The sequence below is a fragment of the Chelon labrosus genome (assembly GCF_963514085.1).
Source record: "Chelon labrosus genome assembly, chromosome: 6".
NCBI lineage: Eukaryota > Metazoa > Chordata > Actinopteri > Mugiliformes > Mugilidae > Chelon > Chelon labrosus.
In genome coordinates this window covers 14,918,006-14,936,937 of record NC_140342.1, presented here as the reverse complement: position 1 = coordinate 14,936,937, position 18,932 = coordinate 14,918,006, and the positions used below count along the sequence as shown (strand labels likewise).

Genomic DNA, 18,932 nt, shown 5'->3' with positions numbered 1-18,932 from the left:
AATTACAGAACATGCTGTGAAGGATATTTTTTTTTGTGGTTGGGCACCAAGTATGCACACTGTTGGAGAATGCTGACCTCAATTTAGCACGTTCTCCCCGGTTTTGGATGCGATTAGAATTTCATATCACAGCAGTTTGAATTCAGGTACCAGAGTGTGAGTTCCAATGGGCTTAACAGGATCTTATAAACAGTGGCGCTGGCATGGATGTCTCGCGCAGCACATTCAGTCCTCTGCTTCATATTGCATTGTCTCATTGCCAGTGCAGGCCACTGTACAAAAACCTGGTCACATTCATTTGTGAGGAATGCATTTTGTCAGGGGTGTTGTACCATTTGCCAGGGTTGGGTTGGGGGGTGTTTGCCACTGGGGGATTTGCCTGGGTATGCGTTTATCTGCAGCTACTGATGAAACACCTAGGCTGAGTATTTCTCAACTGTCAGTGACCTCACTTCCCAGAAATGAATGATGGTATATTGGGGGTGATCTCACATGAGAGGTTTCGGTCTTGTCACTTTTACAGCACATTAGAGTGGCTTTCAGTCTGCTCACTTGAAGCCAATGTATTTGGCAGGCAGGCATAAAAAAAATGAGATTGTGGAACATTTCCTTTGCCTCCGTGGAGTCACGAAGTCCACATTCCATGTTCCAAATTAAATGTATCTCTCTGCCTCTCCTCTGCTCTCTCTAACTATTTGTGTCTGTCTGAGTTAGAGTTATCACGTGACTGAGCACACAATAGAGAGGCACTCTTGCACTATGGCGAGGTTAGTCTGGGTTTTTGTGTTGTTGAGCGGGAGTGGGGGGGCATCCGTGTCGTGAATAGGATCATTGAGTCGGAGGTAATTTTGGGCCCCTGTGCGGGGCATTAGTTGGACAGGACTTTCTGCTGACATGCCTGTTTCCCCTGCTCCCCCCCCTTTTTTTTAACCCCAACCCCCCAGCCCCTCTGTGCTGCATCGGCATTTCTGTCCAATTCAAACCTTTATCGTTGTCTCCATGACGACACGTGCGCTAGGGCGTGGCAACCAAGATGCCTTTTAGCCTGGTACCTTGGGGAGCCAATGTATCTAGATATAGATAAGTTGCACTGGTGCCACACCACACATTTCTTTTGGTTTTATAAGCCACCAGAGCCTGTCTGATAAATGAACAGACACACACAGGACATTCCCATTCATTATCATTGGAAATGGTTGTGCCTGCTGGGAGTTTGTGCAGCAATTGCTGTGGGGCCTGACTGTTGAAGGGCCTCTCAGAGGTGTCCTGATGGCCAAATTTCAGACAATGTTAAAGAGCGGGAGCTTAGCTCAAGAAGAGACATGGGCTAAAATAACACACCGGGGAATGCTGCTGTCAAGTGCACTACTGCACACATTCACAAAGATGTAGGTGCCGGTAGGGCAGAAAATGGAAACGCATGGGATGTAACTTTGGGAGATGGAGAAGGAAAAATAACAATCTGCAAATTGACCGTGTGGGATTGGATATCGGTTTAAATTAGATGCAAGTTATTATCTGTTAATTTAAAAATATTTGGATTAGACTAGCTGAGCCAGATGGATACTTGTGGTGTATTCATTATTTTAAGGTCAAAGAAGACAATGCTGCAATTACTGAAGTCCTGTTATTGTGATTACAAAAAAATCATGTTTAACCTAACAGTCTAACCGAACTCAAACAAGTATGTCTCTTTTTTAGCAGCTGCTTGAAATTTAATAAATTAATAATGACAATTTTCCTTACCAAATGGTTTTCTGAAATATGACCTAAATGATCCTTCTGTCATCCTGATTAATATTCCCTTAAGTTATTAATCCGTTAATTTGATCACCTCTTTTCACATTTTGCAGAATAGCAGTTGTAAAGCATTGATCTGAACACATAAGTCATGCTGAGAATGTGGACACTGTGAGGCATCTTGAATACCGTCTTCTGCTTTGTTGTGACTTATTTTGACTGTCCTTTACTCTGCTTCCTGTCTCTGTCTGAGTATGTGCCGTGTCGGGCTGCCCGGTGCTCGCCTGAAGGCTTTGAGTTTACACGCACCTGGCGTTCAGGCAAAGCATTCAGAGAGCGAAGGTCATCTTTGCCAGGTTTAAAGAGAAGAAGGTTAATTGAACAAAAGAAGCTAAAAAGGAGACGGTCAATATAAAGTACATTCCAGTACAGGGGAAAGATGTTATCATCTTCTGTCTTATTGGAGCTGCTGACTCTTGAAATGACGATCCACCCTGTATGCTGTTAAGCAGTGGTTCAATGAATGTCAGTTGTAAATAAATAAATAACTAAATGCAGCGATGCTTTCTTGTTTTGTCAATGCAGAACATGGTCCTTGCAGAAGATTTGTTTTCCTTGTTTGGGTTTTGATAAAGTGGAGCTCGATTGAATTTTTCTTACACGGCTGGATGAATACATTATGATTACACTGCATGTCAATTTCTAAACTTTCCTTAGCCAGCCTCATATCCTCTCTCTCTCTGGCTCTCTCTCTCTCGCTCTCTCTCTCCTCTACTACAAAAATAAGCTAGTTTTTTTTTTTTTTTAAAAGATCCATCTCTGGCATCTGCTTTTTCCACTTTTCCCTTTTTAATCATAGTTTTTTTTATGGAAGAGTTGTGGCTTTCCTCTACTTGTAAATCAGTGCTGGGACCAATAGCATCTACCTGAAAGCATATGCAGAATGAGCGTTAAAATTCCCCCCTGTTGCGCTAAAAGACTTAATACCAGTGGGATGAGGTGTACTTGTGGTGGTTTCCTTTAAAGCCCAAGCTGGTCTGTAGCATCCTCTCCTCCAGCCCAAAGGAACTCTGTGTGCTGCGAGCGCAGATGATGCTCTGAAGACATCAGTGGCTCCCTAAGGTCCCTAACACAAAAGAAGATTAGGCGCCCACCTCCAAGGTTTTTTTGTTAAGTAATTCCCCATCCGCTTTAATAATTCAAAGCAGCATCAGCAGAGTCTCCATACAAACGATATACTGTATGGTAACATTGTGATCGCTGTGGCCAGAAGGCATTTTTATCTCTCCTCTTGTGCCTTTATGTGTGCTATAAACACAAGGAGATGTTGGGTTGGGGGGCGGCTAGTAGGGAAACATATCCACACAGAAAGATCACACAAAGAAGCTCTTAGTTGTTGAGGTATGTGCGTGCGCTTGTGTGTGCATGCAAGCGTACATAGGCTGCGCTGTACTGTCACTCACTTGTAACATGAGCCGATGTTGTACCAGTGCCACTGAGGCACCTGTGGGACTCGAGCCCCCATGAGCCACCTGACTGCCCTGTCTATCTGTGCTCGGGTTTCGGTGTGTTTTCTGCTCGCGCTCGCTTATGAAATAAACATCACACACACTTACATCTGTCTCTCAAGGTGCTGAGGATGCTAGTCATCCACAGAAGGCATCCCTGTATGTCATGGGGGACAAAGCTAGCATGCAATGATCTTAGCTGAAAATAAAGTAGGACTTACCCAGCGGAATGAAACCGGGATATAAATGCGTACAGTTTCCCGAACCCAAACGCAGCAGAGCATTTAGACCAGTCTAATTTACACATCATCTTTTTATTATATTGTTTTTTGGGTTTTGTATAATCACCCTTAAAGGGCACATTTCCCTCTTTTCTTTAGTTTTTTCTCTCTCCATCTTTCTCCTCCACTGCACCTGTTTTGAGCAATACCTTTGGGGCACAGCTTGAAGTGAATAATGTATGAGCGAGAAGGAGAATCAGAAAACCTTTGTGGACCTTCTGTCTGGCTGCCTGTCTTCCTCTTCCTTTGTCTACAACCCTGTTTCTTCCAAGTTTCTTTTTCACTGTTGGGCTAATTTTAAACTTAAATCTATCTGTCTCCGTCTCTTGCAGTGAGGTTTGTCAGCTGTGGCCGAGGTGGTCTGGTGCGGTTTGAATGCAGCAACCCATCTGACTTTCGGATAGAGGCCGACGGAGTGGTTTATGCTGCCAGGACTCTTCAGCCCTCTGTGCTCCCTGCGTCACCTTTGCTGATTAAGGCTAGTGACACCACCACTCAGCAGCAATGGGTGACTCAAGTCCAGATGACGTCATCCAGCCAGCAGGTGAAAACACCTTCAGCCACTTCTGTCATGTTTGTGAATTGTTTGTTTAGTGTCTGACTGATGTTGAAGCCAAAGAAAGGTGGAATGATCAATTCCGCCCTTGCATCAAATAAATTATAATTATTTGGCACACTGCACATTCACAGATGACTACTTCTCTAAATTGTAGCAGGTGTTCCGAGAGACTGGATGGATGCTTGCTAATTAAAACTTAATGTGTCAATTTACTAGGAGCACAAACATATACTCAACACGGTCAGTGGGTAGCAAGAGCAGATGCAGAACAGCTCCCCATAAAGTTGATTTCACTGAGCATACCGTATGATTGTGAGGTTATTGCCTTACCATCCAAAAGGGGACACACCTCTGTCGGTGCTTTGGACGATGGGAAGCATCTGTCTGGGCTGTAGAGTGCTGCTCTAACAGTTCAACTGGTTTTGTTGCGCAGCCATCTGCAATTAGTTAGAATGACCACGTGCTCTTATGTCAACATCGCGGGCTGGCCGAGGATCAGAGGAAATGGACAAAAAAGCAGAGCACGTGTTGTGTTTTCCGACCTTGTCACAGAGAATGAAGAGAAGCTCTAAAGACTTTGTTATTGTGGAAGTGTGAACTTCAATTAAAGACAGTGGACTATGTTATCCTACTCAATTAGATACTATCTGCTGTGTTAAACTAACAGGAGTGGTGCTACACACTTTATGTACAGCTGTGTGTTGCTCTCTATTAAAAAACCTTATCTAGGGTTGAAAGTGAATTTTTATGTGGCACATTTTTGTAATCATTCCTGAGACCATTAGCCATGTGGTAGCTTAATTAACACCCCCAAATGGAATAACCGTGTTTGTTTTACAAAGACTGATGTGCTTTTCTTTTTAATCCCTGTAATGCACTTAAACAAATGGCCGTGAGTGGCCATTTCTAAACGTGTGGCAGAGCAGATAATCTCAGGAAAGGTGGGCGCCACTTTTTATGTGGATGCAGATTAAAAGTTAACACTGACAGTTATGTGTAGTTACTGTCAGAGCTGCAGGCGCTGGGCCAAAATTAAACTTGTAGTAGGTAATGATTCCATGGGATTTCAAAACACCATCGTTAGCCACCGACAGTCATTTACTATAGGGACTGCTGCAGGTATATGTGATTTTAATGATACCATTACTCACTGTTGTCTGTTGGTCAAAGGTAAACCTATTCTTATCACAATCAGGTAAACATAGACTTCCACAGTTTTATTTCATTTTAAGAAAATGTAAGAATCTTAAATGTGTAAACAAGTTATTATCAGTCTGATGTGTTATCTGTAGAGAGCCGCTGGATTTGCTCTGATATGTACATAATGAAATCAGAGATTGACTTTCCCGTATCTTGCAGGTTTATGAGGTCATGTGCAGTTATCTTCCCCCAGCACAATTATTGTCATGAATCATCACGCATCTCTTAATCACATCAGCGATTACATTTTTTTTATTAGTGCCGTGAACACACCGGCCTTGGGGAAACATTTAATCAATGACAACCAAACAATATCCTTATTAACATGACTTCATACTTGCCCACTGTTTGTACCTCCATTTGAACCTCCTCTCCTCTGCATTCCACGAGGAGGATTCGGGATCTCTAAAAGGCCAAATACACACACACACACACACACACACACACACATGTGTAATCCTCCCCCACACACAAACACTCAGACCATCAGTCAGCCTAACACTCTCCTGGACTCTGAAGTAGACTCCTAGTCGGAAGATGGAGAGCATTCGCAGAGTGTGGATAGGAGCAGACCTCCAGTGTACCACGAGATAGATTCATGTTGGGCTGAACAGACCCACCATGCCATTCATCACTCCAGACGAAAGTTACAAATAATTACTGCTCTCACTCGCACACATTTTAATAGGGTAATAGATATTTCTGAAGCATGCTCTTTCACTATCTATCTGCTTGCCTCTCTGCATTTCCAATGTGTGAAAGCGGCATAATCGGATTTCAAACATGATTAGTAAAAGCTCTGCGGCAGCTCCCCAGATGTTAGAAGAGGGGGGATGGGAGTGGGGCGTATGGGTTATGTTATAAGGTGAGAAAGTGGTAATTAATTTCTGTGCTTGCATAGGATGCTTTGTGGTAGTTTGTAGGACTTGACTACCTCACCACTGGTCAACATTCAGATAATTACAGACAACACAAGCGGCAATGCTTCAAAGGACGTGGCAGTTCTATTAAAATCCCGGCTATCATTTATTGACATTGACAGAGTTTACATATTGTTTTTCTGTTTTCCTTCCTGCCTTGTTTTGTTCAAGGTTATTTTAACTTTCTCTGGCACTACTTCAGTCTCCTCAGTCTCTGGAGCAGCATAGGCAATTTGAGCCATCTGTGTGTTTAGTGTCTGGCTTTCAGGTACCATCCTCCTTTGTTTCAAATCTCATTCATTACAGCCGAGGGAGGATGGCAGATCCATTATGGAAGCTGGTCTATCTGTGTGGGCGCATTTTATCAGGACATAAGAAGAGGTCTGTCATTTAAAGCAAAGCAAAACTGGAGGTGTGCGGCTGCCGCAGCGGCGATACCACGGCATTTCAAAGCGTATCATCGCATGTTGTGCAGTTTATATTTTAAGCTACAAAGCAAGTCAAAACAGAAGGGCTTGTTTGATTGAGCACACATTTAGAGTAGGTATTCAGTGACATTCGGAAGAGCTTGTTAGGTATTGTGAAAAATTGCAGGGGGTTCTTTTATGGCCATTTTACAGTTTCCTTTGTTAGTGTCCTCTTGGTTGAGATCCACCGGTCAGTCTCAAATGTCATTCTTTTATGGATGATCACAATTTCATTCAAATGGTAATTTGAGCATGTTATGATGTTCACAGTGATTATGTTAACATGCTCTTGTTAAGCAGGCATACTGTACTGTATATTTACAGTGTTTATTCATTCAATAACTTAATATTTGCCAGTGTGCACTTTAAATCAATTACATGACACCGTGACCAAGGTTTTATCAAAGGTAAGGAATCACTGAAACAATTAGTATTCATCCTGTGGGAGGCATGAATTGCTCGTACCAATATTTGTGGCAACTTATATTTGTTTAAACCACAGACCACAGCGGTCAACCTCATGATGGTTCAAATAATCTCCAAAGTCTATTTAAGGCGCGAGTGTTTCCTCTAAATTTCATGGCAATCTGTGAACTAGTTGTTGAGATATTCCTGTCGGTGGTCCACCGTGTGACACGCCGCCAGCAAGGCTAAAATTGTATGTATGCATACTTGACTGCATAGATGTGATCACCAAATCATTTCCTTTTGTCAGGTCCAGCAAGCTGCCGTCCCTCCAGTCGTGTCCAAGGATTTAAAGGAAATAACATTTCCATCACGAAACGCAGACAGCCAACTGAAACGCATGAAGAGAGACTGGGTCATCCCCCCAATCAATGTCCCAGAGAACTCGCGAGGCCCATTCCCACAAGAGCTTGTCCGGGTAATGTACTTCACCCTAACACATGCATGCACACAGACACTGTTCTCTCAACTTCAAAGAAATCTTTTTATGCCTGATATGATAACCTTGTGGGTGCCCCCTTGCCCCTAGCTCCCACTCAGAGGGTCACAGACTCCAGACTTAAATTTGAACAAAATGCTTCATATTTACAGCACTTTGCTAAAGATCAGGGGTCTTCTTGTGTTGTATTATTCATCATTTGTTTTGGAGCGCAGTCTAAACCAGTACAACCTGGCAGTATTTAGAAGGGGATAGAAATGTGAAGTGCCCACAAATATAATTGTTCCTCCAGTGACTTGTGAGATGTTATACACAGTTCTATTTCCATGGCTCAAGGACATACATCGTCCAATTCATTTGCAACAATTCTGTGGCCAGAGTTATATATGGGTGGCTCTCAGGGGACAAGCAATGCTTAGGACAGCTAAGAAGTAGATCCTTTTCCACATATAAAGCTTACATCCTTACAGCGTATTAAGTTCTGCTCATGCTATGCAGTGTGTACGTTTTATTTTTAATCTGGTCATATTTGAAGGGATGTTTCTAGGCTTTACTGGGAGATATCAGGGAAGAGGAAATACTCAGTTTGCTCTGAATAGATCGAGAGTGGAGGCACAGAAGATCTCAGCTTACATGGCAAACAGGATAGACAGCCCAGTCAAGACAGAACTTCAATAACACGTTGACATTATATACTTGCTTGTACTCACACAGTAAGAGGAAGCTATTTTTAAACCAACACTGTGATTAATGCTAAAAATGATACATGTCAGTAAATAAGTCAACCTACATTAAAGTTTTAGGAGTATTAATAAAAAATTTAATTTTCTTTTCCATGTTTATTATTAGAATTATTAATGTTTGACTGAATGACCTGAGAACGGTGACGCTCAGAAATCTAAACAATTAATAATTAAAAAGAAAGATGAATACCAATCTCAGGTTGCACACCTTAATGTGATACCACAACCTACCCCTCACACATTAATACGTGTTTATGTTACGAATGCAAATTTAGTGTACATGTACTTCGACAGTACAATAACAACGACCTCAGTCAGGCTGACTAATCCAACAGGAACCAAAACGAAGAGAAACAGTTTAACAAAACCTCATCTTTAGCAGGCCTATTAGCAGATTCATTGTAGTCTGTTTAGGCATCAAATGTGGTCCAGCTAACAGGTTTTATTCTCTCATCTCTAATCTCCGTTGGTATTTTTGATGTGGGCAGCTGTAGTAAGGAGAGGTACAAGTCAGTCGACAAATAGTCTCTCAGAAAGCTGTTGCATGTTAAAACACATATCAACTGAGTGTTGTCCACAGACACATCACTTTTTTCTGAGCATTGCTACCAGACTTTAAGACTAGAAACCATGGTGCATGTGTATTTAAGCAAATAACCAGCACAAAATTTCACAATAAAATCCCCCAATTTGAAGTCCTCTTTATCCAAATGTATAATAATAGATTAAGTGACTGTTTTTAATCAAAGTATTTAACTCCTTTTAAACATGAGGCTATGGTTTGCGATGTTTTCAATCTATCAATAACCAAACTTTACTCTCACAGATCCGATCCGACCATGACAAAAACCGCTCCCTAAGATACAGCGTGACCGGTCCCGGTGCTGACCAGCCTCCCACCGGAATCTTCATCATTGACCCAATTTCTGGAGAGCTATCTGTCAACAAGCCCCTGGATCGAGAGCATATCTCCAACTTCCATGTAAGTCAGACACAATAATTTACAAGAAAATTTTTTCCATGTGATTAGAAAAATGTTTTTGCTGTCTGCTTTATCAAGAGAAATGTGTTCCCTGGCGGTGTTGTACATTCCTGTCTGTTGGTATGTGCTGAAAGGTCATGAGTAGCCTAAACAGTCTCCCCAGACTCTATAAAGACTGTGGTCTCCCAGGAAATCTCACTTATCCGTCTGAGAATTTAAAGGATTTTTGGTGAATTGAGTGTGAGTTAGATGCACTGCAATAACCTCCAGCTGTAGCTGCTTTATTCATTAGTGGCTTTCCCATTTCATTTAAATGGCCTTTAAATAATGTGCTTCAACACAAACTGGAAAACATCAAGCAAGGTTATAGTTAAAATGAAATTACAGACTTCAACGTCTTCATCTAATGGAGTCTGCTCAAGGGATCTTAGAAGGTCACAAAAGACTTTCCCATCAACAAAACCTTCACAGATGTTCCTGCTGGTTCACTTCAAGCTGTAGAATAGTACAGGAGCACCATCTGCGTGGGTTTCCTGTCACATCCCAAGACATTCATTAGTGATCGGCCGTAGGAGTGTGAATTTTGACCCTCGTAGATAACAGATTGTGATAATTCAGCTGCTTTTCCAATTACAGTTAGTAATGTAATCATACTCAACACTATGCGAGCTAATTAATCATGTCATATAGTCGACAGTAACTTTCCTAATTAGTCAACAGCGAATAAATCTGAAATGTTGTTATCGTTAAGGTCAAATTTAAATCTTGAAATAGGTTCATCATTTCTACAGATCATGTAAAAATATGTCATAATTACATTTGACTAAACATTTTATATGATAAGTTCTGTTTATTATTTAGTGGTTAACCAAAGGATTGCTTGACTAATCTGAAAAATAATCAATAAATCAATCAACTGAAAATGTAATGGCTCTAGATCATGATAAAGATGTATTACTGATTGGAAATCCTGTGTTACTCTTGTGTGTGTATCTAGGACAGTGCACTTGAGGTGCCAAAAGATACAGGGAGTCACACTTGTTCTTGTTAAACCAAAGTGGTCCTGTGCTGACCCAGTGTTAGGCGACAGCATAAATGCAGCTACAGTGCTTGCTTTGTTCACTCTCTAGCGGATATCTGACTAGATCTAATCATTGTTTATCTTTTTCCATGTGCATGCTGAGTTAGTTGTGGAAGTAACTTATTCTCCATTTTGTTGGTCTGAATCAAAGAAATTTAGCTCTTCTCTTCTCTTTTTTTTTTTATAAAATAAAAAAGATCCCATTGAGAGCTTGATTATCACAGAAGATAAAAGAAGATTAGGGTTGGTGTTGTGTCCCAATATATTGTTTTCACTGGAGCCCTTGTTTGAACAGTCCTACAGTCCAGATATGTTTGTGTTTCCGTCCAGCTGAGAGCTCATGCAGTAGACCTCAACGGCAACCAAGTTGAAAACCCCATTGATATTGTGATCAATGTGATCGACATGAACGACAACAGACCCGAGTTCACCCATCAGATCTGGAACGGCACTGTTCCAGAGGGCTCCAAGCCAGGTAATATATACTACATGAAGTGTATGTGCTGTGGTCTGAGCATTCAGCTCCACATGCTGCCACAGTGTTAGCGGATGAAGCAGCATTGATGTCATTGCCACTTTGTTGCCAACATTGTTTTTGTTGCATTAAAGCTATCTGTGGTATGTTATGGTCATGGGAATGAACTCTGAATGGATATATTTAATTGAGCAATGTTCACTTATCTTCTAAAGCCTTTTGATGGCAAATTAAAAAAAGAAAGAAATAAAATAGGGGTGATGTGAAAATATTCTGTCTCTTTCTTTCTATCACATAGGAACATATGTTATGACGGTAACATCTGTTGATAAAGACGACCCCAAAACAGCTAATGGCATGCTGCGTTACAAGATCTTGTCACAGACTCCAGAGAGTCCGACCTCCAATATGTTCACCATCAACAACAAAACCGGAGGTATCATTACAGTGGCAGCAGGCCTGGACAGAGAGGTATTTGACTCTTTTCTTTCTTTATGGTTTTCTCCATGGTCACTTTCTTATTTATCATCCTGTGCATAATGATTATTTTTCTTGGACCTCAGTACAGCTAAAGAGTCTCGGTCATTAACAGGGTTGAATAGATATATTCAGCCTTATCAAGGCCATCCCTTCAGCTTGCATTTGATTTCAGGCAGCATGTCTTTTCCCTTGTTTCCATAAATGAGTAGTTCGTTTGGTAATATGATAACGAAGTAATGAGCCAAATTGAATTTTGCTTATTACCAACTAAATGAGAAGTAGAAGTGGACTTCTTGTGGCTGTTTCACACTTATTTACTCTTACAAGGAGGCAGCGTGCATCACTGAACAGCTAAATGTGTCCCTTCCCTCATTCTCTTTATGTGTCTACAGCTAAAGCTCTACTGGCATCTTCTTTCTCTGCTGTAAACGTCAGCCCTCTTTCATTTAATTGGAATTGCATGGCTGTTTGAGAAAATAAATAAAATGGTGTGTGTATGTATATATATATATATATATATATATATATATATATATAGCTGGAGCCAGTTGGTGCAATTCTAGCGAGGGCAATCTGGCGAGGTGGCTGCTCAATCACTTCCGCCCTGGGGCCGCCGTTTTATGTCCACCAGTTGCCACCATGAAAGTAATTTGCCCGGCTCCCATTACCTAGCAACTGGTCCATCACCTCAGTGGTTTTTAATGTGAAAAGAGTCATTTGTTAGCTTTGTGATAGTGTACATAGCAGAGGTGACTTTTCACACAAACTCACATCACCCCATCGGGAATAAATCAGATTGGTATAAAAACCCACCATTAGTCATTATAATTAAAATAGCTAGGCAGTTCAGATTTGTTTCACTTTAGCTGAACAAATTAATAGTGATATACAGTGTGTTACCATCTCAGTAGTGTCAGTTGTAAAGTGTACTGCAGTCCAACAGCCTGGGTATAAATCCTGTCTTTACGAAGCCTTAAATTCTCAGCTTATGTTGATGCTGCTGGAGTGATGTGGCTTCAGCTCTGTGATCATTTTTTATCTTTCTCCTTCTTTCCCTTTTAGAAAGTGCCTCAGTACACATTGATCATCCAAGCCACGGACATGGAGGGCAACCCCATGTACGGCCTCTCCAACACCGCCACCGCTGTCATCAGAATCACCGACATTAATGACAATCCGCCAGAGTTTACTGCTGAGACGGTAAGAAACAAGCTCACATCTGATGTGTCAACACAGTGTTCTTAGCGTAAGAAAAGCGCCACAAGGAACCCCCACTTCACCCCCACTTCACCTCCAACATGGATATATGCACTCAACCGTCAGTTCTGCTCACTTACCTAGTTCTGCTTGCCCTGCATTTCTGTAACCATACAGATATACAAGTTGCCAGCCATGCGTAAAGCGTTATATCCCCCTCCAAATGTTGACACATGCAACTACAGGGATGCCTGCCCGAGTGAAAGATGCACTTACTGTTCTCGCCAATCACTGAAATTTGTAATGCTGCTGTTGTGCCGTCAGGGGAGCACAGGGAATGAGATGACCATGACGACATGATAAGTTACCTTAGATGTCTATTTACCCGAGATTGGTCCTGCTGTGCTGTGTGAGGCAGACCTTGGTGTGTTTTTTTGCTGCCACAGCAGTATCACTAACAGCTCGCTGTTCTGTTCATTCATGGTTTATTCATGCAGTTTTTCGGCGAGGTGCCTGAGAACCGCGTGAATGTCATTGTGGCCAACCTCACGGTGACTGACAAGGACCAGCCCAACACGCCGGCCTGGAATGCTGTCTACAAAATCACCGGGGGCGACCCCACCGGCAGGTTCTCTGTGCCCACTGATCCGACCACTAACGAGGGCCTGGTAACTGTCGTCAAGGTAAGGCCTCCTCTTCAAACTGCAGCTTTAATCCCTTGGAGTTGCATAGTACCTGCATTTATGTATGCTATACTGAAAGGTTTAGATGTGAACGTGTCCTAAATACCACGTCATTACTGCCAGTGTGGTGTAAGTGCTCTGCTACTTGCAACTTTACTGCTTGGACTTTGTGTAAATTCATAATAACTCTAAATATCTACTGCTGTTGTACACCCTTGAATTGACCACAAAAGGATTCAGTTTCTTTATCAGTCTATGGAAAGTTTGTACAGTAATATTTTTTTAAGCCTTTTCTTTCTCTTGTAAAATATTTTCAAGAGGAAGAAAACGCTTCACTTCTTCAGGTTGCTTTCATATCAGTGTCACAAAACCCAAATGTTTATGGTATTTGATTTGTCACAGATTTTTATGTGTGTTTCACTCTCTCTATATATCCTCTTTTACTGTTTCAGCCTATTGACTATGAAATCAGTAGGACATATGTGCTGACAGTGGAAGCAAGGAATGAGGTCCCCCTGGCCAGAGGCATCCACTCTCCCCGACAGTCCACCGCCACCGTCTCCATCAAAGTGATTGATGTCAATGAGAGTCCCTACTTCGAGCCCAACCCCAAACTCATTAAATTGGAAGAGGGGATGATGCCCGAGTCAACCCTGACCACCTTCACTGCACAGGATCCTGATCGATACATGCTGCAAACCATCAGGTAGATATTACAGTAAAATCTGTTAAAGAACTGCCTGACTGAAAACGTTACCCATCTTCAAAAGAAGAAAAGATAATGTGTTTCATTCTAATACTAATAGTGTGACATGTGACAGTTCCATCCTCTCCATCAGCCCTGTTCAAATTACTAAGCGTGCAGCATGTCTCCCCCTCATTCATGAACAAACCTTCCTTTTTTCCTTTTCATCACAGCTACTGTATTTGGCTTTGAAAGTCAAAACAGTCTAGAGAAATAAGCTGGCTTTGTAACTCCATGGTTTGTCCTACAAATCAGTTTGAGCTACTGATGACAGCAAGCCAGTTTAGTCTCCCCAGTGAGGCTGTTCTCAAAAGTTAGACCGATTATGTAAAATGTATGGTTATTAAAATATTTATTCTGTGTAAACAAATGAAAAACAAAACAAAAAAACAGAATGAGGTAATGCCAAATATTTTCTACTGCGGAAAACAAAATGAAACCTTTCTTTACTTGAAAGCATACTGACTTGAAATTGTGAATCACATTGTAAATCTCTTTTTTTTTTTTCTTCTTCTTCTTCTTGCCACAGATACTCCAAACTCTCAGACCCAGCCAACTGGCTAAGGATCGACCCCAACACTGGTCGAGTCACCACAATTGCCATTTTGGACCGAGAGTCGCCCTTTGTGAAGAACAGTTTGTACAATGCGACATTCCTGGCTTCTGACAGCGGTATGTAACCATTCAAGTGGTACTGCTGTTGCCAAAAATACCTTATTGAGCTCCGGTGATGCACCGGTTACATGGTCGAGGTGTTTTAGCCAGGCTGTTACACAAGCACTCTGTTCTAGGCCATTATTGTTGGAGCATTCAGGAGGACATAATGCTCCATTTTCAAAAGGAAGCCCAGCAGATGTCTAATGCAGCCTACCTCTCAAAGGTCAATCTTCCACCTAGCATCACTTCTCAACTGCGTTTGTGATGTTTTCCACCTGAAGCCAGTGCACAAATGCACAATATCTGTTAAAAAAATCTTTCTCAGTTGCAGCCACAGATACGTCCTCTGTGCTTGAAGGTCAACCTTGTACCAAACACTAGGCGTGTCTGGAACGCTGACCACCTTAGATGAAGGTTAATATGCCAGTAATCGCAGAACCATCCAGCATGTGGATGTATTCACCTCTTCTCTGCACTGCTGGGATTTACCTCTGTTCAGGTTTACCCTGTTCCGCGAGGCATAGCTTAGGCCAATAGGCTTAAAAACTCTACCAATAAAGAGGTTTCTCAGCATTAATGGGTCAGGATTGGATGACTAGCTCCTTTGAGCGTGGCCTGAATGGTAAAAAAGCCTCTTAGCGGAGTGAATACATAGAGGAGCTTGAGAGGAGCGACAGTGGGCTCTGTTTGTCTGCTTTAGTATTCCCATCCCGTGTCCTTCATCAGGAAGACGTTCGTGCACACACACTCCAAATGTTCTAATATCTAACTCTTTCTTTCCGTCCACCTACTCACTCGAGAATAGATTTTCAGATCAGTATGCAGTTTGTTTGAGCTGTCTCCCACCAGAGTAAATATCTGTTTCCAGTGTTTCATTATATCATGGAACCTAAGGAATAAACAAATTATTTATTTTTACTTTTCCCTGTCCACTGTATACTGATCGCAGAATGAGAGACGGCATTTCAATATTATATATATTCCTTTCCATTTGTAAATTTTCAGAAATCAGATTTCTCATAAATATTTATGAACCGAGTGTGCATGTGCAATTTTATGGTCCATACAGGTGTGCCACCGGCAAGTGGCACAGGCACCCTGCAGATCTTCCTGCTGGATATCAACGACAACGCTCCCAAGGTGTCCCCTCAGGAGGTGGAGATGTGCGAAAAGCCAGAGCCAAACGCCATCAACATCACTGCACTCGATGGAGACCTGAACCCAAATGCCGGACCGTTTGCTTTTGAGTTAGCCCACAGGCCCAGTGATGTTCGGAGAAACTGGACTATAACCAGAATCAGCGGTAAGATACAGAATATACTTACATCGTTGTAGTTAGATTGACATTACTACATTATCAACACCCTGAGCTAGGGAAGTGAAACTAGTCTTAATTTTGTTTTTGCCAAGATAACACGTCAACGATACTGATTCAGCTCTTTGGCCTTCGCTCGCCCATGTTTTCAGTATTTACTTTAAAATTCAAAACCATTTATACCTTGCTATTTAATAATTCACTCTAAAATATCAAACAGCATGTATAAAGTTCAGCAGTTTTATAATTAAAGCTGAAGATTTTGATCTGCCATCCTTTTGAACAACACTTGAAATGTCTGTAAATAACACCCTGCAGATTTGGCAAAGCGGGCACAGACAATATAATAATAAATTTAACCTTGCCTTTAATTGTTTATGCTAATTTGAAGCAAAACCGTCAGTGGAAGAACTCAGTGGTTGTGTGTTTGCTGTTAGATAGAGTCTAAATGCAGTGAATATATCTTAATAGGATAATGGAATTTGGATTATCGCAGCTGGGAATTTAGCCTAAGCAGCATTATCAAAAGGTATTCAGTAGATTTATAAGCTCCAAATCCAAATCCTGACCATGTTTTGGATTAGATATGCTGATGCAACTTCCAGGTGGGAATTTATGCCGCATATTTGCGATGGTAGGGATGTAATCGTGCTGTCAACACGTTCTATACGACACGACTATTCAGAGTTTAGATTTAATCCCCTCTGAAAGATATCTCTGCCATAGAAACACGATGCTATATTCATTTAAACACTCTTGAGTTACTTAATCTCCAGACTCACCTCTCCAAATGTATTTCCACTGACAAGCAGTCATCATAGCTCACTCACTCTTTCTGTGTGTCTCTCAGGTGACTATGCTCAGGTGAGCCTGAAGATTGGCTTCCTTGAAAGCGGTATCTATGAGATCCCCATCATAATCACAGACTCAGGCAACCTGCCCATGTCCAACACCTCCTACCTGCGGATTAAAGTGTGCCAGTGCAACGTCAATGGAGACTGCACTGACCAGCAGCACATCATGGCCGCCGGTCTGGGCACAGGCGCCATCATATCTATCCTCCTGTGCATCATCATCCTCCTCAGTGAGTGTCTCAGTGCCTCTCTCAAATAGCACATCACACGAATGCACACAGGGATTATAAAGACAGCTAAACGTTATCCGAGATATCACTAGATTACTGCAGGATTACCAGAAAGATAGCCTCGATCAGGCCCACATCCAAGCCCTAAAACATCGGATCCGATTACATTTGAATGAAAATATGTAAGTTATTATTATTTTATAATGAGATCTCTCTCTCTCTCTCCCTCTCCCGCTTCCTCTCTCTCGTCCATCAGTTCTCGTGCTGATGTTTGTGGTGTGGATGAAGCGCCGTGATAAGGAACGGCAGGCCAAGCAGCTGCTTATCGACCCTGAGGATGACGTGAGAGACAACATCCTCAAGTATGATGAGGAGGGTGGTGGAGAGGAAGATCAGGTAACAATTGTGTGACAAACACTACTGATAACTCATCATTTATTCTAAAGGATCTGAAAACCCATTTTCTAAAAACCTGCTTTCAGCTTTTCTTTTCTTTTTTTCCAAATTACAAATTGTTTTGGCTATTTCACCTTAAAGATTATGTCTGTTTGTCTGTTCTTATTGGTTTTATAGAACTATTTAGGTGTCAGCTTTGTAGTAGTAGAGTATAACATGAAAAAAACAAAACAACCATACACATTATGAAGCTGTATAATCCCCCTGAAAAGGTGACAAAAGACAAGTATGTGTTTTTTGTTCAGGGAGGATATTCAGGTCACATCTATGCAGCTAAGAAGCTGGTTCTGTACATAAGGACAAAGAGGACCCTGTGGATTCTTTCTTCGAGCCTACATCCACTCACAATGCTTTTTTTTGGGCGGTCCTTCGCATTATGTTGCTCCGAGATGCCCTGCTCAGGTGCTGTACAATTAGTAGTGGCCCCGTTTCCATTGCAAATTGGAAAGAGTACATTTTTTTTTCCTTTTCTAGACGGAAGCTCAGAATCGAAAGCTGGAATCAATAAGCCAAACACATTTTGATCCAGTCGGTTTTGGAAATATTGGGAAGGTTTCCTCAACTGGAACTGCTTCCCACTTTGCCACCCTTAATACGCATATCCACATAATGGTAATAACAGTGCTACAGGCATCAATAAAGTCACATCTCTGTGTCCTGCTGCACAGATATGGCACACAGAGACACAAATTCAATTGTCCTAATAACCCCTTGTTAGCAGAACGGAGTCATTCCATAAAAAAAAAAAAAGGCAGTAATACACCAAATGGGCTATTTTCTTGCTGTTGGCTGAAGTGCTTCAGTGGCTCAGGTATTGCAGAATTGTGCAGGAGACCCCAGTCTGACCCAGCGCAGTGCCGAATTAGCCTCGGAGACTTGTAATTGGTAAGCTGATGTCATTTAGAGACAGACATCTGCTGTGGCACAATAATGAAGCCCTGTTTAAGGTAACAATACGACTGGAAGGACATTACACATCTGCCAGTGATTAGGCAGGAGGGAGCGCGCCCACTTGTGTATTCACATCCTCAGTTTCACACACAAAACGCACAAACTTGTGGACCACAACATGTTGGGAAGGAAACCGTTGCGTGATATAACACCCCTCAAAGGCAAGGGAGCGTGTGCAGCGATTTATTGGGGAGAAAACAAGCTTCCATTTTGAGTGGCACAGAGAAGGGCAGGGCGCCAGGAGAAAATGGTCTTGTCTGGGGAATTGGTGGAGTCAGTGTTAGGTAAAAAATGGACTCGACTTTCCTAGAGACGTGGTCTTTATAACGCCCACCTCTATTCTCCCTATCTCCCACTGGGGAGGAAATTGAAGTGTCAGACCATTGGGTGCTTTCAGAGTATAAGATTTTAGTCACTGCCGCCAGGGCCCTGGTTTTGTATTGGTTTGTGAAGTACTCATTTCATCAAACACAGGCAGCTGATCAGGACGTACTCTCGCACTCT

The 18,932-nt window shown here is 41.9% G+C and overlaps 1 protein-coding gene across 1 annotated transcript in view; it reads left to right on the top strand.

The window, feature by feature from the left end:
* cdh2 (cadherin 2, type 1, N-cadherin (neuronal)) overlaps positions 1 to 18,932 on the top strand; it is a 56,265-nt gene that overhangs the window by 30,980 nt on the left and 6,353 nt on the right. The window contains exons 4-15 of the mRNA XM_084546046.1: positions 3,862 to 4,073; positions 7,391 to 7,558; positions 9,149 to 9,304; positions 10,716 to 10,860; positions 11,159 to 11,331; positions 12,403 to 12,540; positions 13,035 to 13,220; positions 13,673 to 13,926; positions 14,495 to 14,637; positions 15,692 to 15,925; positions 16,788 to 17,021; positions 17,278 to 17,417. Coding sequence (XP_084402172.1) covers positions 3,862 to 4,073; positions 7,391 to 7,558; positions 9,149 to 9,304; positions 10,716 to 10,860; positions 11,159 to 11,331; positions 12,403 to 12,540; positions 13,035 to 13,220; positions 13,673 to 13,926; positions 14,495 to 14,637; positions 15,692 to 15,925; positions 16,788 to 17,021; positions 17,278 to 17,417 — 2,183 coding nt within the window. The remainder of the gene's footprint in view (positions 1 to 3,861; positions 4,074 to 7,390; positions 7,559 to 9,148; positions 9,305 to 10,715; positions 10,861 to 11,158; positions 11,332 to 12,402; positions 12,541 to 13,034; positions 13,221 to 13,672; positions 13,927 to 14,494; positions 14,638 to 15,691; positions 15,926 to 16,787; positions 17,022 to 17,277; positions 17,418 to 18,932) is intronic.